The 14,061-nt window shown below is 38.1% G+C and overlaps 1 protein-coding gene across 1 annotated transcript in view; it reads left to right on the plus strand.

Moving 5' to 3' along the window:
• Positions 1-14,061, plus strand: part of TTLL7 (tubulin tyrosine ligase like 7) — a 106,497-nt gene that overhangs the window by 21,030 nt on the left and 71,406 nt on the right. The window contains exons 8-9 of the mRNA XM_068966093.1: positions 2,627-2,785; positions 7,882-7,976. Of these exons, the coding sequence (XP_068822194.1) occupies positions 2,627-2,785; positions 7,882-7,976 (254 nt within the window). The remainder of the gene's footprint in view (positions 1-2,626; positions 2,786-7,881; positions 7,977-14,061) is intronic.

The following is a 14,061-nucleotide window of genomic DNA, read 5'->3' on the forward strand; positions in this document are numbered from 1 at the left end:
CAATACTGGAAATCCTTAGAAGCATTAGTGGAGTTTGTGTTTGATTATGTCATTCCTGACTACACATATACATGCAATCTTGTCTTTACATTCTTGAAAATATGTTGCTTTTATGTAGAAAAAACACAGATTTGCAATTCAGAGTCTAAATATTCATCCCCACCTCCTCACCCCAACCATGTCTTATTTCACATAGACAATTGTTAGCCAAAATTTGAACTTTTTTCCCTAGTCAAGTAGTTTCAATAATATCTCAAGATTTATGTAAAGTAGTCTTTTCTCTTTTATCTCCATATCTGTGGTGTTATTAATTCCATGAATTTGTTATTTTGAATAAAATTTCTGAGAACAGCCTTACAGGGCATCTCTGACAGACCCAAATACAGTCTGTGTTGGGATTCTGGGTAATAGTGAAATTAACTTTGTCTTCCATTTTTTCGGTCATATAAGTGCTACTTCCCCAGGCAGTGGAATATTTGTGGCTAACCAGACATAAGAGGTGGAGTTCTAGAAGAATGAAGGATAAACATAGCAATAGTAATTAAGTTGCTTACCCCTCTTGAAGATTTACTCCGTTCTAGGCACTATGGAGAAGGGAACAACAGAGGATGAAATGGTTGGGTGGCATCACCGACTCGATGGACATGGGTTTGGGTTGACTCTTGGAGTTGCTGATGGACAAGGAGGCCTGGTGTGCTGCGGTTCATGGGGTCGCAAAGAGTAGGACACGACTGAGCGACTGAACTGAACTGAGGCACTAAGCATTTCACATGGAGTCTCATTTTGTCCTTCCATCCGTCTTTTAAAAGCAGGTATTATTACTATTATTGCCAGTTTACTTTTGGGAAAAATGAGACTCACAAAGTTTAAGCAACATGACTGGGGTTGCACATCCAGCAAGTAGAAAAGCCTGGAATAACCCAGAAAGTCTGACTTTGGAGCCAGATTCTTAATTGCCATAAAATATTGCCTATACTGGATAGTTAAGTTCAGTTGCTCAGTCATGTCCGACTCTTTGCGACCCCATGGACTGCAGCACTCCAGGCCTCCCTGTCCATCACCAACTCCCGGAGTTTACTCAAGCTCATGTCCATTGAGTCGGTGATGCCATCCAACCATCTCATCCTCTGTCGTCCCCTTCTCCTCCCACCTTCAGTCTTTCCCAGCATCAGGGTCTTTTCAAATGAGTCAGTTCTTTGCACCAGGTGGCCAAGGTATTGGAGTTTCAGCTTCAACATCAGTCCTTCTGATGAATATTCAGGACTGATTTCCTTTAGGATGAACTGGTTGGATCTCCTTGCTGTCCACAGGACTTTGAAGAGTCTTCACCAACACCACAGTTCAAAAACATCAATTCTTTAGTGCTCAGCTTTCTTTATAGTCCAACTCTCACATCCATACATGACTACTGGAAAAACCATAGCTTTGACTAGATGAACCTTTGTTGGCAAAGTAATGTCTCTGCTTTTTAATATGCTGTCTACCTGTAGAGAGGGGCTTCAAAATAATATATTATAAGCAAAAACCAAGGGGACAGCTTTTACGCAAGCTGTAGCTTGTTCTCAGACTTCAGTAAACCAACTTTTTCTTTTATTAGCGTTAGTAACTCACCCTCGTCATGTTATGTGTCCTCACAGAAAATGTTGATAGTTTGTTGATCGGCATTACTCTGATCTCAGATAAACCTTTTGAACTGCAAAATCATCATTGCATGGAGAAACTCACCTCTCCCAACTCGCCTCTCCCAAATTTTGTCCTCTTGGCCTTTCAGCTTTTCTCTAAATGGAGGTTCTATAATGTTGTATGTGAAATAGTTATTCTCCTTGGAATTTCTTTTCCCTCCCATACCCTCCCATTTTGTATGGGTTTCTGACAAGGTGCACTATGATCCTAGCTTACCTATTTAACAAACTCAAGCCACATTCATAAACTTTTATTTTGTTTGTTCACAAATGATTTTCAGCATTTACTAAATGCCAGGTACTATTGTAAGGACTGGGAATGAGGTTGTAAATGATACAAAGACTCTGCTCTAAAAAAAAAAGAAAAAAATGATCATTGGGCCTATGCTGTGTAGTGACACAGTAAGCAATAATGTTTGGGTGCCTACTTTTGACTCAGGTGTCAGGGAAAGACTCTGAATATCAGGGAACCAGACATTGAATTATTGGGAGAAGAGTGTTCCAGGGAGAGGATCAGCTAGTGTGAAGAGCCTAGAGAAGGCGAGCATGCCTGGACCACAGTGGGCAGGGTGTGAGTTGGGTGAAGTACAGTCTGAGCAACAGTAGGGATAAGATACAATAGAGTTTCGTGAACCTGGCCAAAGTGAAAGTGAAGTCGCTCAGTCGTGTCCGACTCTTTGCGACCCCGTGGACTGTAGACTACCGGGCTCCTCTGTCAGTGGGATTCTCCAGGCAAGAGTACTGGAGTGGGTTGCCATTTCCTTTTCCAGGAGGTCTTCCCAACCCAGGGATCGAACCCGGGTCTCCTGCACTGCAGGCAGATGCTTTACCATCTGAGCCACCAGGGATGCTACTGAATCCAGGCCTTATTTCCATGTATATAAATGAGACACCAAGAAATAAAGCTTTTCTTTTTTTTTTTTTTTTAATCACAATCCTTATAGGAATTGGTGGTTAAGACTCTGATTGTAGCAGAACCTCATGTCCTACATGCGTATCGAATGTGCAGACCTGGTCAACCTCCAGGAAGTGAAAGTGTCTGCTTTGAAGTCCTGGGATTTGATATTTTGTTGGATAGAAAACTAAAGCCATGGCTGCTGGAGGTAAGGTGTTTCTTTTAGAAGAAAGATAAGTGAGTACTGTTATTTCATTCATTGAGCATAGAGAGGCCTGAGTGGAGTATGTTGGAGGAAGAGAATGAGAATTCAAGGAATACATTTGCTAGAGTGGCTCAATGTGTTTGATCTTACTTTTCCCAAATCAGCATTGGGTGAGTTTCTAGGCTAGGCGTTTTGCATACACGCATGGATCTGCTGTTACTGATTGGAGGTCTACTTTTCTACTGCTTTCTCAGCCTCACAGATCTACCACCTCGTGACTTCAGGATGTTGGGTTTCTTCTGTGTGGATGCTTGGGCTGCTGGACTGTAACTCCCTGGCTTCAGTGCCCCTCCCCTTCAAACTCTCCTAGAGGAGAGAGGCTCCAGTTAGCTCATTAATCTTAGTTAATACCTAACACACTGGGTAACATGAATTCTTCAAGACCGTATTATGTGCCTAGGGCTCCCCTCATGTCTAGCCTGTCAGCCATGCCTTTGGATTGGTTTTCTGCCAGTCCCTGTGGTTAGAGTCATCATTATTTTTCTTCCATTATAAAAGGTCACTTAACATTTAGAAAATACAGAATAATATGAAGGAAAAATAAAAATGATCTCTGTTTAAGATTTTTTTACCTTTCTTTTCTGTCATGTTTTTATTGTATATAGAGGAAACCTAAGAAGTCATGTGGTCCTACAGCACCCCAACCAGTACACCTGGTTCTGATCATTAAGCTCCACAGATCGCATGGCCACAAAATACTGTATTTAGGAAAACAGCACCCATCTAAACACTTAGTATTTACTAGATTACTTACATTTTAAGGAATATATTATTAAAGAAGATATCACCATCAACTACCTTTAATTTTAAGTTGATTACCTCTTTTTTTGCTAATGATTTAGAAATTAGAAGTTACACCTGTAATACCAAGGTTTTGGAAAGCAAATTGAATGAGTGATAGGTGAAATCAAGACGTTCAAAATATATTTTTAGGAAAGAACACTTCCAGTTTGAGGGCTCCTGCTTTCTTTCATGTGTGCGTTTGTTGAATCTACTGTGAACAAATAATGTGTATTATCTTGCTAATCAAATACAATTCTGTCAGGTATTCAAATTATGCTCCTGGCTTGGATCCTAGAAATAAGATACATTTGAAGAACTTTATGTATCCTTTTACTTCCTCCGTTCCTTGAATGTGAAAGCACTTGACTCTGAACAGTGGCCCTTCATCTTACTTAGTCCTGAGATTTTCTTCTTTGTTTATACCATTTTCTTATCTTCCTTTCCTTTCCTGTTCTTTGTTGTTCAGCTGGTCAGTTATATCGACTCTTTGTGACCCCATGCACTGCAGCACACCAGGCTTCCCTGTCCCTTGCCACCTCCTGGAGTTTGCTCAGATTCATGTCCATTGAGTTGGTGATGCTGTCTCACCATTTCATCCTCTGCTACCCCCTTCTCCTTTTGCCTTCAACCTTTCTTCCCAGCATCAGGGTCTTTTCCAGTGAGTCGGCTCTTTGCATCAGGTGGCCAAAGTGTTGGAGTTTCAACTTCCACATCAGCCCTCCCAGTGAATATTCAGTGTTGATTTCCTTTAGGATTGACTGGTTTGATGTTCTTGCAGTCCAAGGACTCTGAAGATCTTCTCCAGCATTACAATTTGAAAGTATCAATTCCTGTTCTTACTTGTATTTTTTTGCCCTATACTTGTCTTTTAGCTTTGATGGGGTGGGAAAGAAGTGAAGGCACATGCGTGAAATAGAACTGAAAGGATAATAAATAATGATTTTATAGGTATTTTATTCACCTAATTTTAAAAGCATTTGCCTAACTGAAGCTGACTGCTGCTTGGTTAGATCAGAATTGACTGAATGGCTGAATTATGTATTTTTTAAAAGCTCAAAAATACATTGTTTGCATTCATATTTCTTCATACTTTATTTTCTCCATAACTTCCTGATCAATAAACCACTTAAAAAAACCCACAATAACTTATTTTAATTTTATATTCATTGTTTCATCATTTTCAAATCAATCATAGCCCTCTAAAAAAACACCACAATAATAGGCAGCTGTGGGTACTGAACATGTATTATATCAAAACAGTTGAAAGAATCTGAAATCATAGTAATGCGAACATACATTGTTAAAAACCTTTTGGCGCCATCAAGTGGAATAAGGCAGAGGATGCCTCTGAGCATTTGATAACTTTTAGTTAACTTCAGTAATCGCAGGCGATGACTCATAGTGGCAAATTACAGAGATTTTTCAACCATAGAAAACATTTTTAGGGAAAAACATGGAAATTAAGTGGAGTATAAATATACCTCTAGTATGTTAAGTATCCTTAATTTGCAGATCATTGCACCAGATGGGAGATTAAAGAAAAATAAGAGAATATGTGTCCTATTTTTGTAGGGGACTCAGTTATGTGTTTTATAATAATAATTACAAGTATAAGTAGGAAACAGGAGGCAGCACAGACAATGATTAATCTCTCTGTGTACACGTGTATATTTGTGAGTTCAAAAAAAGTCTTTGCAAAAGAGTGAACACCTGGTCAGAGTACTTAAGGCTGTAGAAAGTGGGGAGGGGCCAGGGATTAGGAGAGTTGGGGTTGAGGTTGGGGTAAGTTATAGGCCAGAGGCAACAGCACTAATTTAGGAGCCCAGAAACTATTATGGAAACTTTCATCTGTTCATGAAATGATTGTGCTTGATAATAAAACTATGATTTGGACAGTTAATAAATATATTAATTTAATTTGCTTTCTATTAATTTTCCTTTTGTGTGCATTTACAAGCTGCTGTGCTTTAAGACTCTAGCACTTGTGAGCTTTGTCTCTCTTACAACCATGTTAGGAAATGAGAACAAAGAAGTCATCACATAGAAGTTTGGCTGGATGGAGCTGTAATTTTCGGCGATTCTTCTGTCAGCCATTTGTGGTTTTTCTTTTCTTTCCTTTTTTTCCTTTAAATTTCTCATAATACTTAAAGTCAAAAATGTTAATTTAGTTAAGTTTTTCTACCTTTCCATATATTAGTTTTTTTAGTATGTAGGCATATTTCTTCATAGACCAAATTCTTTCAAATGATAGTAGAGTGAAGAATCTGAAATAGATAAGAGAGAGGATTGTGATTGTATTGTATCAAGAGCTCCCTACCATCCTGGTGGAGGGATATGCCTGGCAGAATTCCAGGCTGCAAGTCTGAAATGAAATACTAAGATTTTCTATACAGATAGATAACATTTCAGTGAACCACTTAATCATTGATTCCTAAATGTCTATTTTATTTTAATAATCCTGTTATATCTAGCAGCAGAACTGTCTTTGTTTTATAAATTATAGAGATGGAATGCCTGAACCTTTTTTTATATAAAATATATTACTCTATCCTTTCTCTGCACTTGTAAGAGGAAATGCGTGAAACTTTGAAGTAGTAGAATAAACTCCCTCTCTCAAAATCCCCTGGAACAAATGCATGTTCTTGCAATTACCAAGTTATACTCTTCCCCTTGAGTCTGCATCACAAAGATATAAATAGGTTCATCACCTTTTAAATCAGAAATCAGCAAGGACATAATACAGTAAGTCATATCTCTATTGAAGAAATTAGTTTGCCGTATCTCTACACAAGGAATACCATGTAGCCATCAAAATGATGGCATACAAAATTTATATGACACACCGTTCAGAGAAAACCTTGATTATAAAATAAAATACTTAGTGTAGAGATATATTTGGAAGGTAAAATGAATATGATGAATATGTGTAGCAAATATCTGGAACACCATTTGTCAAATGGTTAACAGTATGCTATGTGTTGGGATTGCAGGTGATCTCTCTGTTGTCTGTTGGCCTTTTGTTTCTAATTTTTCTGCAGCGATCTTGTGCCACATTTCTGATTAGAAGCACTTATGTTCCTGGATGATTTAACTATAAAGTGGTATTTCCTTAAGCTGCCAGTTGTAAAATGCATGCTGTCAGTTACCTTGTTTCTTGTGGTGCTGGATTTGTAGAAGATGACCCTCTTCTATGAGTGGCAGCATGCGTGTTTTTTGACGTAGCCTGTGGAATTAGTTGGTGTTAAAGAAGCTAAGCTGTAGTTTTGAACTCAATAGTGTTCTCATCAATTGAGTTAATAGAATAAGTAATTTCCCTAAATATCTGCTATCCCAATTACATTTTCATAACATCAACAATAACAACAAAACCCAACAACAGCAAAGAAAAAACAAAAACTCTAGCTCTTGAAGTTGTAGCATATTATAAACTACATTTCTGGGTGTGTGTGTGTGTGTGTGTATGTATATATATATATATACAAAGTATATATAATTGCTTGTTATTTTTCTCCTTAATGAAACTTTGGAAATGATGGAGTAAAGTAGAACAGCCACAAATGGCTCATTGATTTCCATGAATCCTTAAACAGTTAGAAAAGCTTATAAAGGTTAGTCTTCAGATACCTTTAATGGTGTCCTCCAAGTAATTTCAGTGAAATGAAGTAAAATGAAAATTGATGAATTAATTGTCTGACCCAGGTAGAAAGAGAGAAAATTTATTTTTTAGGCAGCAATGGATGATCCATCCAGAAGATCTGAAAGCAGTGACAAGAGGGCACTGATAATTTCAACATGCAAAATACATATATGAATATAATTATTACTATATTGGTAACATGCATGTTATTTTTTGTTCTGTGTTATTATTCTTATTATTATTACTGGTCATCCAAACTTTTGTCAGCATGAATCACTTTAACTTTCTAAATTTAATACCTGGAATGCATGGGGTGATAATTTGGAGAGAGTGGACTGGAGAGAGAGCAGATAATGCTGACTGAAAAATCCTGAGCTAAGGCAGCAGTGGGAAGGAGCAGTGATGACAGTCAATTCCTTGCAAGTCCTTGACTTAAATTAAGGTGATGGGGAATGCAGGTGTGGCAGTGGTGACTGGACCATCGACAATGTAGAGCTTTGAGGTTTATTGTAGAGTCCTTCTAACTGGTTGGGATCCCACATTAGGTTAAAAAACTTTTACTGAATATAGATTGATCTGCCAACATTTGGTTACTCATTGTTTTTTTTGTTAATTTCAGATCAATCGTGCTCCGAGCTTTGGCACTGATCAGAAAATAGACTACGATGTGAAAAAGGGAGTGCTGCTAAATGCACTGAAGCTACTAAATATTAGGTAAATTGTTTCCTCTGTGTTTTGGAATTTTTTTTACCATGTTTGGTGTAGAACAGTCATTTGTAAATAGAATTGGCTTATAATTTTAGTATTTTATATTTTGAGTTTCTTGATTCTATTCTTTAAACCCATTTAATTTTCTTCTTTTTAAATATCTTTTCCTCTCCTCCTGAATTCTACTTCCCCTCTCCCCTGTATGATTTGAACCTATAATAAATATGCTTTAATTTCATTATTGGTATGATTATTTAATACAGAGTATGAGGTGGAATTGGAGCATACCTTAGGAAACCTTCTAGATTGTTTCCTTACTTCATAAGAAGAAACTAAAGCATAAAGGTCACTCAGAAAGTAAAGAAAACTCAAAAATGCATTTCCTGCCTTTCTGTCCAGAGGTCTTCCTAGTATTTCAGGCTGCCAGGGTAAACGCAAAAGAGAAGCAGTTAAGTGAGCTTAACTTTTCCCATCGAAAAGAATAGACAAGATTTCCTTCTTTTTAAAAGCTGAATAATATTCCATCGTACCACATTTTTTTTAATCCATTCATCCATTGATGAACATAGGTTGCTTCCTTGTCTTGGCTGTTGTGAATGATGCTGCAATGAACATGGGAGTGTGAGTATCACTCTAAATCCTGATTTCCACTTCTTTGGATATATACCCAAAACTGGGATTGCTGGATCAATGGAATATTATTAGACTGGTTGCCATTTATATGATCATGAAAATCAAATATTTGAAATGTTACTGTGTGGGAAGCTGTTATCTTATTATGAGAGAAACTTGTTAGAAGTTTAACTGAATTGTTTAATGAAATAGTGAGCAGTCTGCTAGTATAAGTGTTCAAATAACTTCTAGGACTTTTGAGGTCACTTAAGCTCAGGGATTTTGTGATCTCAATTGATTCTAATTGTTATTTCAAGAACTCTGTAAGAGCTGTGGGATGCCTCCAAGCAATTTATTTACTTGAAATATTTTCAAACATTTAGTAAATGCCTGATTGAGAAGTAGATTTATATGAAAGGCATTATTAAAAAGAGATTGAGATATAGCTTGTTCAGAAATTTTCATATGACCCCTTCTTTTGTGTGATCAGAGAATGATTTGCCTAAATGCTAATATTTCAGTTATTCTAAAGGAAATGCATAGGAAGGAAAGAGATATAGAATAGGAAATTTTTACTTCACTTATACAAGTATATCAGGTATTTTAGATTATTTAAGCAATATGCCTATACATTTTTTGGCATACATATGGTTTAATTAGTCCTGTCAAATGTATGACTTAAATTCTTAGTCTCCTCTTCAAGTTTAAGGACTCCTCATTTCTCTCCTGGTCTGTTTTATTGATCCCCTTGGTTCAGCACTGACTTTCACCCCATCTTGTGGTTTCCATTCTGTTGCTCTCCAAGTCATTTAAAAAGTGTTTATTGAGTGCCGACTGCTATAGGAGCAGGTGCTGGGAGTTCAAAGTCTCCCGTGATTTCTGGCTTGGATGAGTTGTTTGACAGTATGTCTTTTATTTAGATAAAGGTTTTAGGCAAGAAACAGACTTAGAAGTGATGGGGGAAGTAGAAATTAAGAGATAATTCAGTTTTAAACATGCTGATTTTGAAGTGCTTTGAGACACTCAGGTGGAATTGCCAAGTGGGAGAGTTGATATACAAGGTCCCAGGAGATAAGAGACCTCCATGTGACTGACATACATGTATAGTTTGCTGTTGAATCCAGTAGATGAGAACATAGAGTGTATATATTGAGAAGTAGAGAGGGGCAAGGGCAGAGCCTGAGGGATGCCAACATTTAGAGAGATACTTGTAAATTCTACTATTCTGCTCAGATTGTTGCCACATTATCAGAACGTTTAAACATCGCCTACAAGTCATTTTTGATCTTTAGACACAGACTCTTCATAATCTAGCCCTTGCATCTCTTGCCAACCTGATCACCTTTTGTTCTTCTCTTTTCCCTGCCTTGGAATTAATTTTTTAAAAGAACTCTTATACAATGCTATTTTGCATGTCCATAATTTTGTGTGTATTCTCACTTAAATTTTCTTTTAGCTTTGTCCCTCTGGTGAATGTTGACTCATTTTTAGAAAACTGTGGTAAAATATACTTGAAAGTTACTACTGTAACCATTTTTAAGTGTGCAGTTCAGTGGCAATAAGTACATTCACATTATAATGCAATAATTACCTCCATCCTTCTCCAGAACTTTTTCATTGTGTGAAACTGAGATTCTGTACCTATTAGACAGCTCCATATTTTTCCCTCTCACCAGCCCCTGGTAAACACCTATTCTGCTATCTGTCTCTATGAATTTGATTAGGTACTTCATACAAGTAGAACCATACACTATTTGCTGTTTTGTAACTGCCTTATTTAGGTTAGCCTAATGTATTCAAGTGTTAGTCTCTCAGTCGTGTCCAACTCTGCACCCCCATGGACTGTAGCCCACCAGGCTCCTCTGTCCATGAATTTTCCAGTCAGGAATACTGGAGTGGGTTGCCATTTTCTTCTCCAGGGGATCTTCCTGACCCAGTCAAACCCAGGTCTCCTGCATTGCAGGCCGACTCTTTACCATCAGAGCCATCAGGGAAAGCACAGTGTATTCAAGATTCATCTATATTGTAGCATGTAGTCAGAATTTCCTTCCCTGTTAAGGCCCATTTCATGTATATGCCACAGTTTGATTAACTCATTCTTGAATACCTAGCGCAAAGCTGACCTTCTCTTTGAAGCCTCTGCTGTAGCAAAGTGGTTTACTTCCTCACTTTTGCCGTCACCCCTACTACTATCACTTTTTAAGTAGCATCCACTGTAACCTGTGTATTTATTCACGTTGTATTTCCCTCTCCCCCTTTAGACCATTGCAGCTTAAGGGCAATGTCTCTATCTTTGTATTTCCAAGGCCATGTCTAGAACTAGAGTATGGTGAGTACTAAATGAAATGATGACAAGGATGGGGAAGGACGTTCCATTCAAAGGTAACTCCTTGTAGCAAGATAAGGAAGTGAGGCAAGCATAGCATGTTCATAGAACTTCCAGAGTTTCCATATTACAAGAGCTTGTACGTGTGAGGCCAGCTGATTAGAAAGAGAAAACCCTTGGATGGAATCACAAGATAATGAGTAATGGAAAGAACTCCAGAAAGTGTAAACAAAACTCCTTAGGTCAGTGTATGGATATAGCTGAGCGGGAAAACACTGATTAAAATGCTGAGTGAGTGGAGATCCTTTGGTCTCTGGTTAAATTTTGTTTTGGACTAAGAGTTGCTAGTGCTTATTCATACCAGTTTTTATAGGGATGCAAACATAGTTCTTTATTTGTATGTGCTTGAGCTGGGTGTGTGTCAGTGTCCTTGTCTGTGAGTTAAGTCTTTTCTGTGTAGAGGTGCATATATCTCTGCCTTCATTTCTTCCACAGCATTCTCATCATGGTATTCTCAGTCCTTTCATTGTTCTCCCTTCCTCTATTCTGTCATTTCATTTTTTCTTTCTCTCTTACCTTAATTTCTTTCCAATTGTTAGTCTTTGTTCTTTCCTCTTCCTTTTATTTCTATTCCCCCTTTCTCTCCTGTCCTTCCTTTAAATTGTATGGTATATAGAAATGATTTGTCCTAGGTAAAATGGAATAAAAGTTAAGAGCTACCTACATCACATTTTCCGTTTCCCTAAACAAAGGAAACTCGGCCAAATTTCGTATTTATCACTGGAAAAATGATATTCTTAATCATAAAGTCATTAAAATTGGAAGTCTTGTTGCCATCTCAAGTTCAACTCTTTTTGTTACTTCTCACATTTAATTAATAATAGTAATTAATCACCAAAGCAAATTTGGAAAATTCAGCTGTGGCCACAGGACGGGAAAAGGTCAGTCTTCATCCTAATTCCAAAGAAAAGCAAAGAATATTCAAACTGCTGTACAAATGTGCTCATTTCATATGCTAGCAGGGTAATGCTCAAAATCATTCAAGCTAGGCTTCAACAGTATGTGAACCAAGAACTTCCAGATGTACAAGCTAGATTTAGAAAAGGCAAAGGAACCAGAGATCAAATTGCCATCATCTGTTCAGTTCGGTTCAGTCGTTCAGTCATGTCTGACTCTTTGTGACCCTATGAAACGCAGCATGCCAGGCCTCACTGTCCATCACCAACTCCCGGAGTTTACCCAAACTCATATCCATTGAGTTGGCGATGCCATAAAACCATCTCATCCTCTGTCTTCCCCTTCTCCTCCTGCCTTCAATCTTTCCCAGCATCAGGGTCTTTTCAAATGAGTCAGCTCTTCGCATCAGGTGGCCAAAGTATTGGAGTTTCAGCTTCAACATCAGTCCTTCCAGTGTATACCAAGAACTAATCCTTTAGGATGGACCGGTTGGATCTCCTTGCAGTCCAAGGGACTCTCAAGAGTCTTCTCCAACACCACAGTTCAAAAGTATCAATTCTTCGGCACTCAGCTTTCTTTATAGTCCAACTCTCACATCTATACATGATTACTGGAAAAACCATAGCCTTGACTAGATGGACCTTTGTTGACAAAGTAATGTCTCTGCTTTTTAATATGCTGTCTAGGTTGGTCATAACTTTCCTTCCAAGGAGTAAGGATCTTTTAATTTCATGGCTGCAATCAGCATCTGCAGTGATTTTGGAGCTCCCAAAAATAAAGTCAGCCACTGTTTCCACTGTTTCCTCATTTATTTGCCATGAAGTGATGGGATCAGATGCCATGATCTTAGTTGGATCATAGAAAAAACAAGAAAATTCCAGAAAAAAATCTACTTCTGCTTCATTAAGTACACTAAAGGCTTTGATTGTATGGATCACAACAAATTCTGGAAAATTCTTAAAGAGATGGGAATACCAGACCATCTGACCTGCCTCCTGAGAAATCTGTATGCAGGTCAAGAAGCAAGAATTAGAACCGAACATGGAAAAATGGACCCGTTCCAAATTGGGAAAGGAGTACGTCAAGGCTGTACATTGTCACCTTGTTTATTTAATGGCTGTGCAGAGCACATTATGGGAAATGCTGGGCTGGATGAAGCACAAGCTGGAATCAAGATTACTGGGAGAAATATCAGCAACCTCAGATATGCAGATGATACCACCCTAACGGCAGAAAGAGAAGAGGAACTAAAGAGCCTTTTGATGAAGGTGAAAGAGGAGAGGTAAAAAGCTTGTTTAAAACTCAAAATTCAGAAAAACCAAGATCATGGTATTTGGCCCCATCACTTCTTGGCAAATACATGGGGTAAAAGTGGAAACAGTGACAGATTTTATTTTCTTGTACTCTAAAATAATTATGGATTATTTTAGAGCACAAAATTAAAAGATGCTTGCTCCTTGGAAGAAAAGCTATGACAGTCCTAGACAACATATTAAAAAGCAGAGACATTACTTTGCTGACAAAGGTCTGTATAAAGCCTTTGACAAATGTCAAAGTTATGGTTTTTCCATTAATCATGTATGGATGTGGGAGTTGGACCAGAAAAATGGCTGAGTGCTGAAGAATTGATGCTTTTGAATTGTGACACTGGAGAACTCTTGAGTGTCTTGGACAGCACGATCACACCAGTCAATCCTGAGGGAAATCAACCCTGAATATTCATTGGAAGGGCTGATGTTGAAGCTGAAGCCCCAACACTTTGGCCACCTGATGTGAAGAGGTGACAGTGGAAAAGATCCTGATGCCGGGAAAGATTGAGGGCAGGAGGAGAAGGGGAGACAGAGGATGGCATCACCAACTGAATGAACATGAGTTTGAGCAAACTGCGGGAGATAGAGGACAGGGAAGCCTGGTGTGCTGCAGTTCATGGTGTCGCAAAGAGTCTGACACAACCGAGCAGATGATCATGCTTGCGGTGTCACTCCAGGTTAATCTCTATAAGAACTTTTGAAGAGAAGTGCTGTTGTTAACATTTGATAGATGGAAAAACAGACCCGGCAATTAATTGACCTAAGATTTTATAGCTAATCAGATGCTATACTATCACCATTTTCTCTTGTTACCTTCAAAACTTCTGTTTGTTGGATGGAAACCCATATTTGATGAATGACTAGATGAATATATGTGTGAATATAT

The sequence above is a fragment of the Capricornis sumatraensis genome, chromosome 2, assembly GCF_032405125.1.
Source record: "Capricornis sumatraensis isolate serow.1 chromosome 2, serow.2, whole genome shotgun sequence".
In the NCBI taxonomy this organism is placed as follows: Eukaryota; Metazoa; Chordata; class Mammalia; order Artiodactyla; family Bovidae; genus Capricornis; species Capricornis sumatraensis.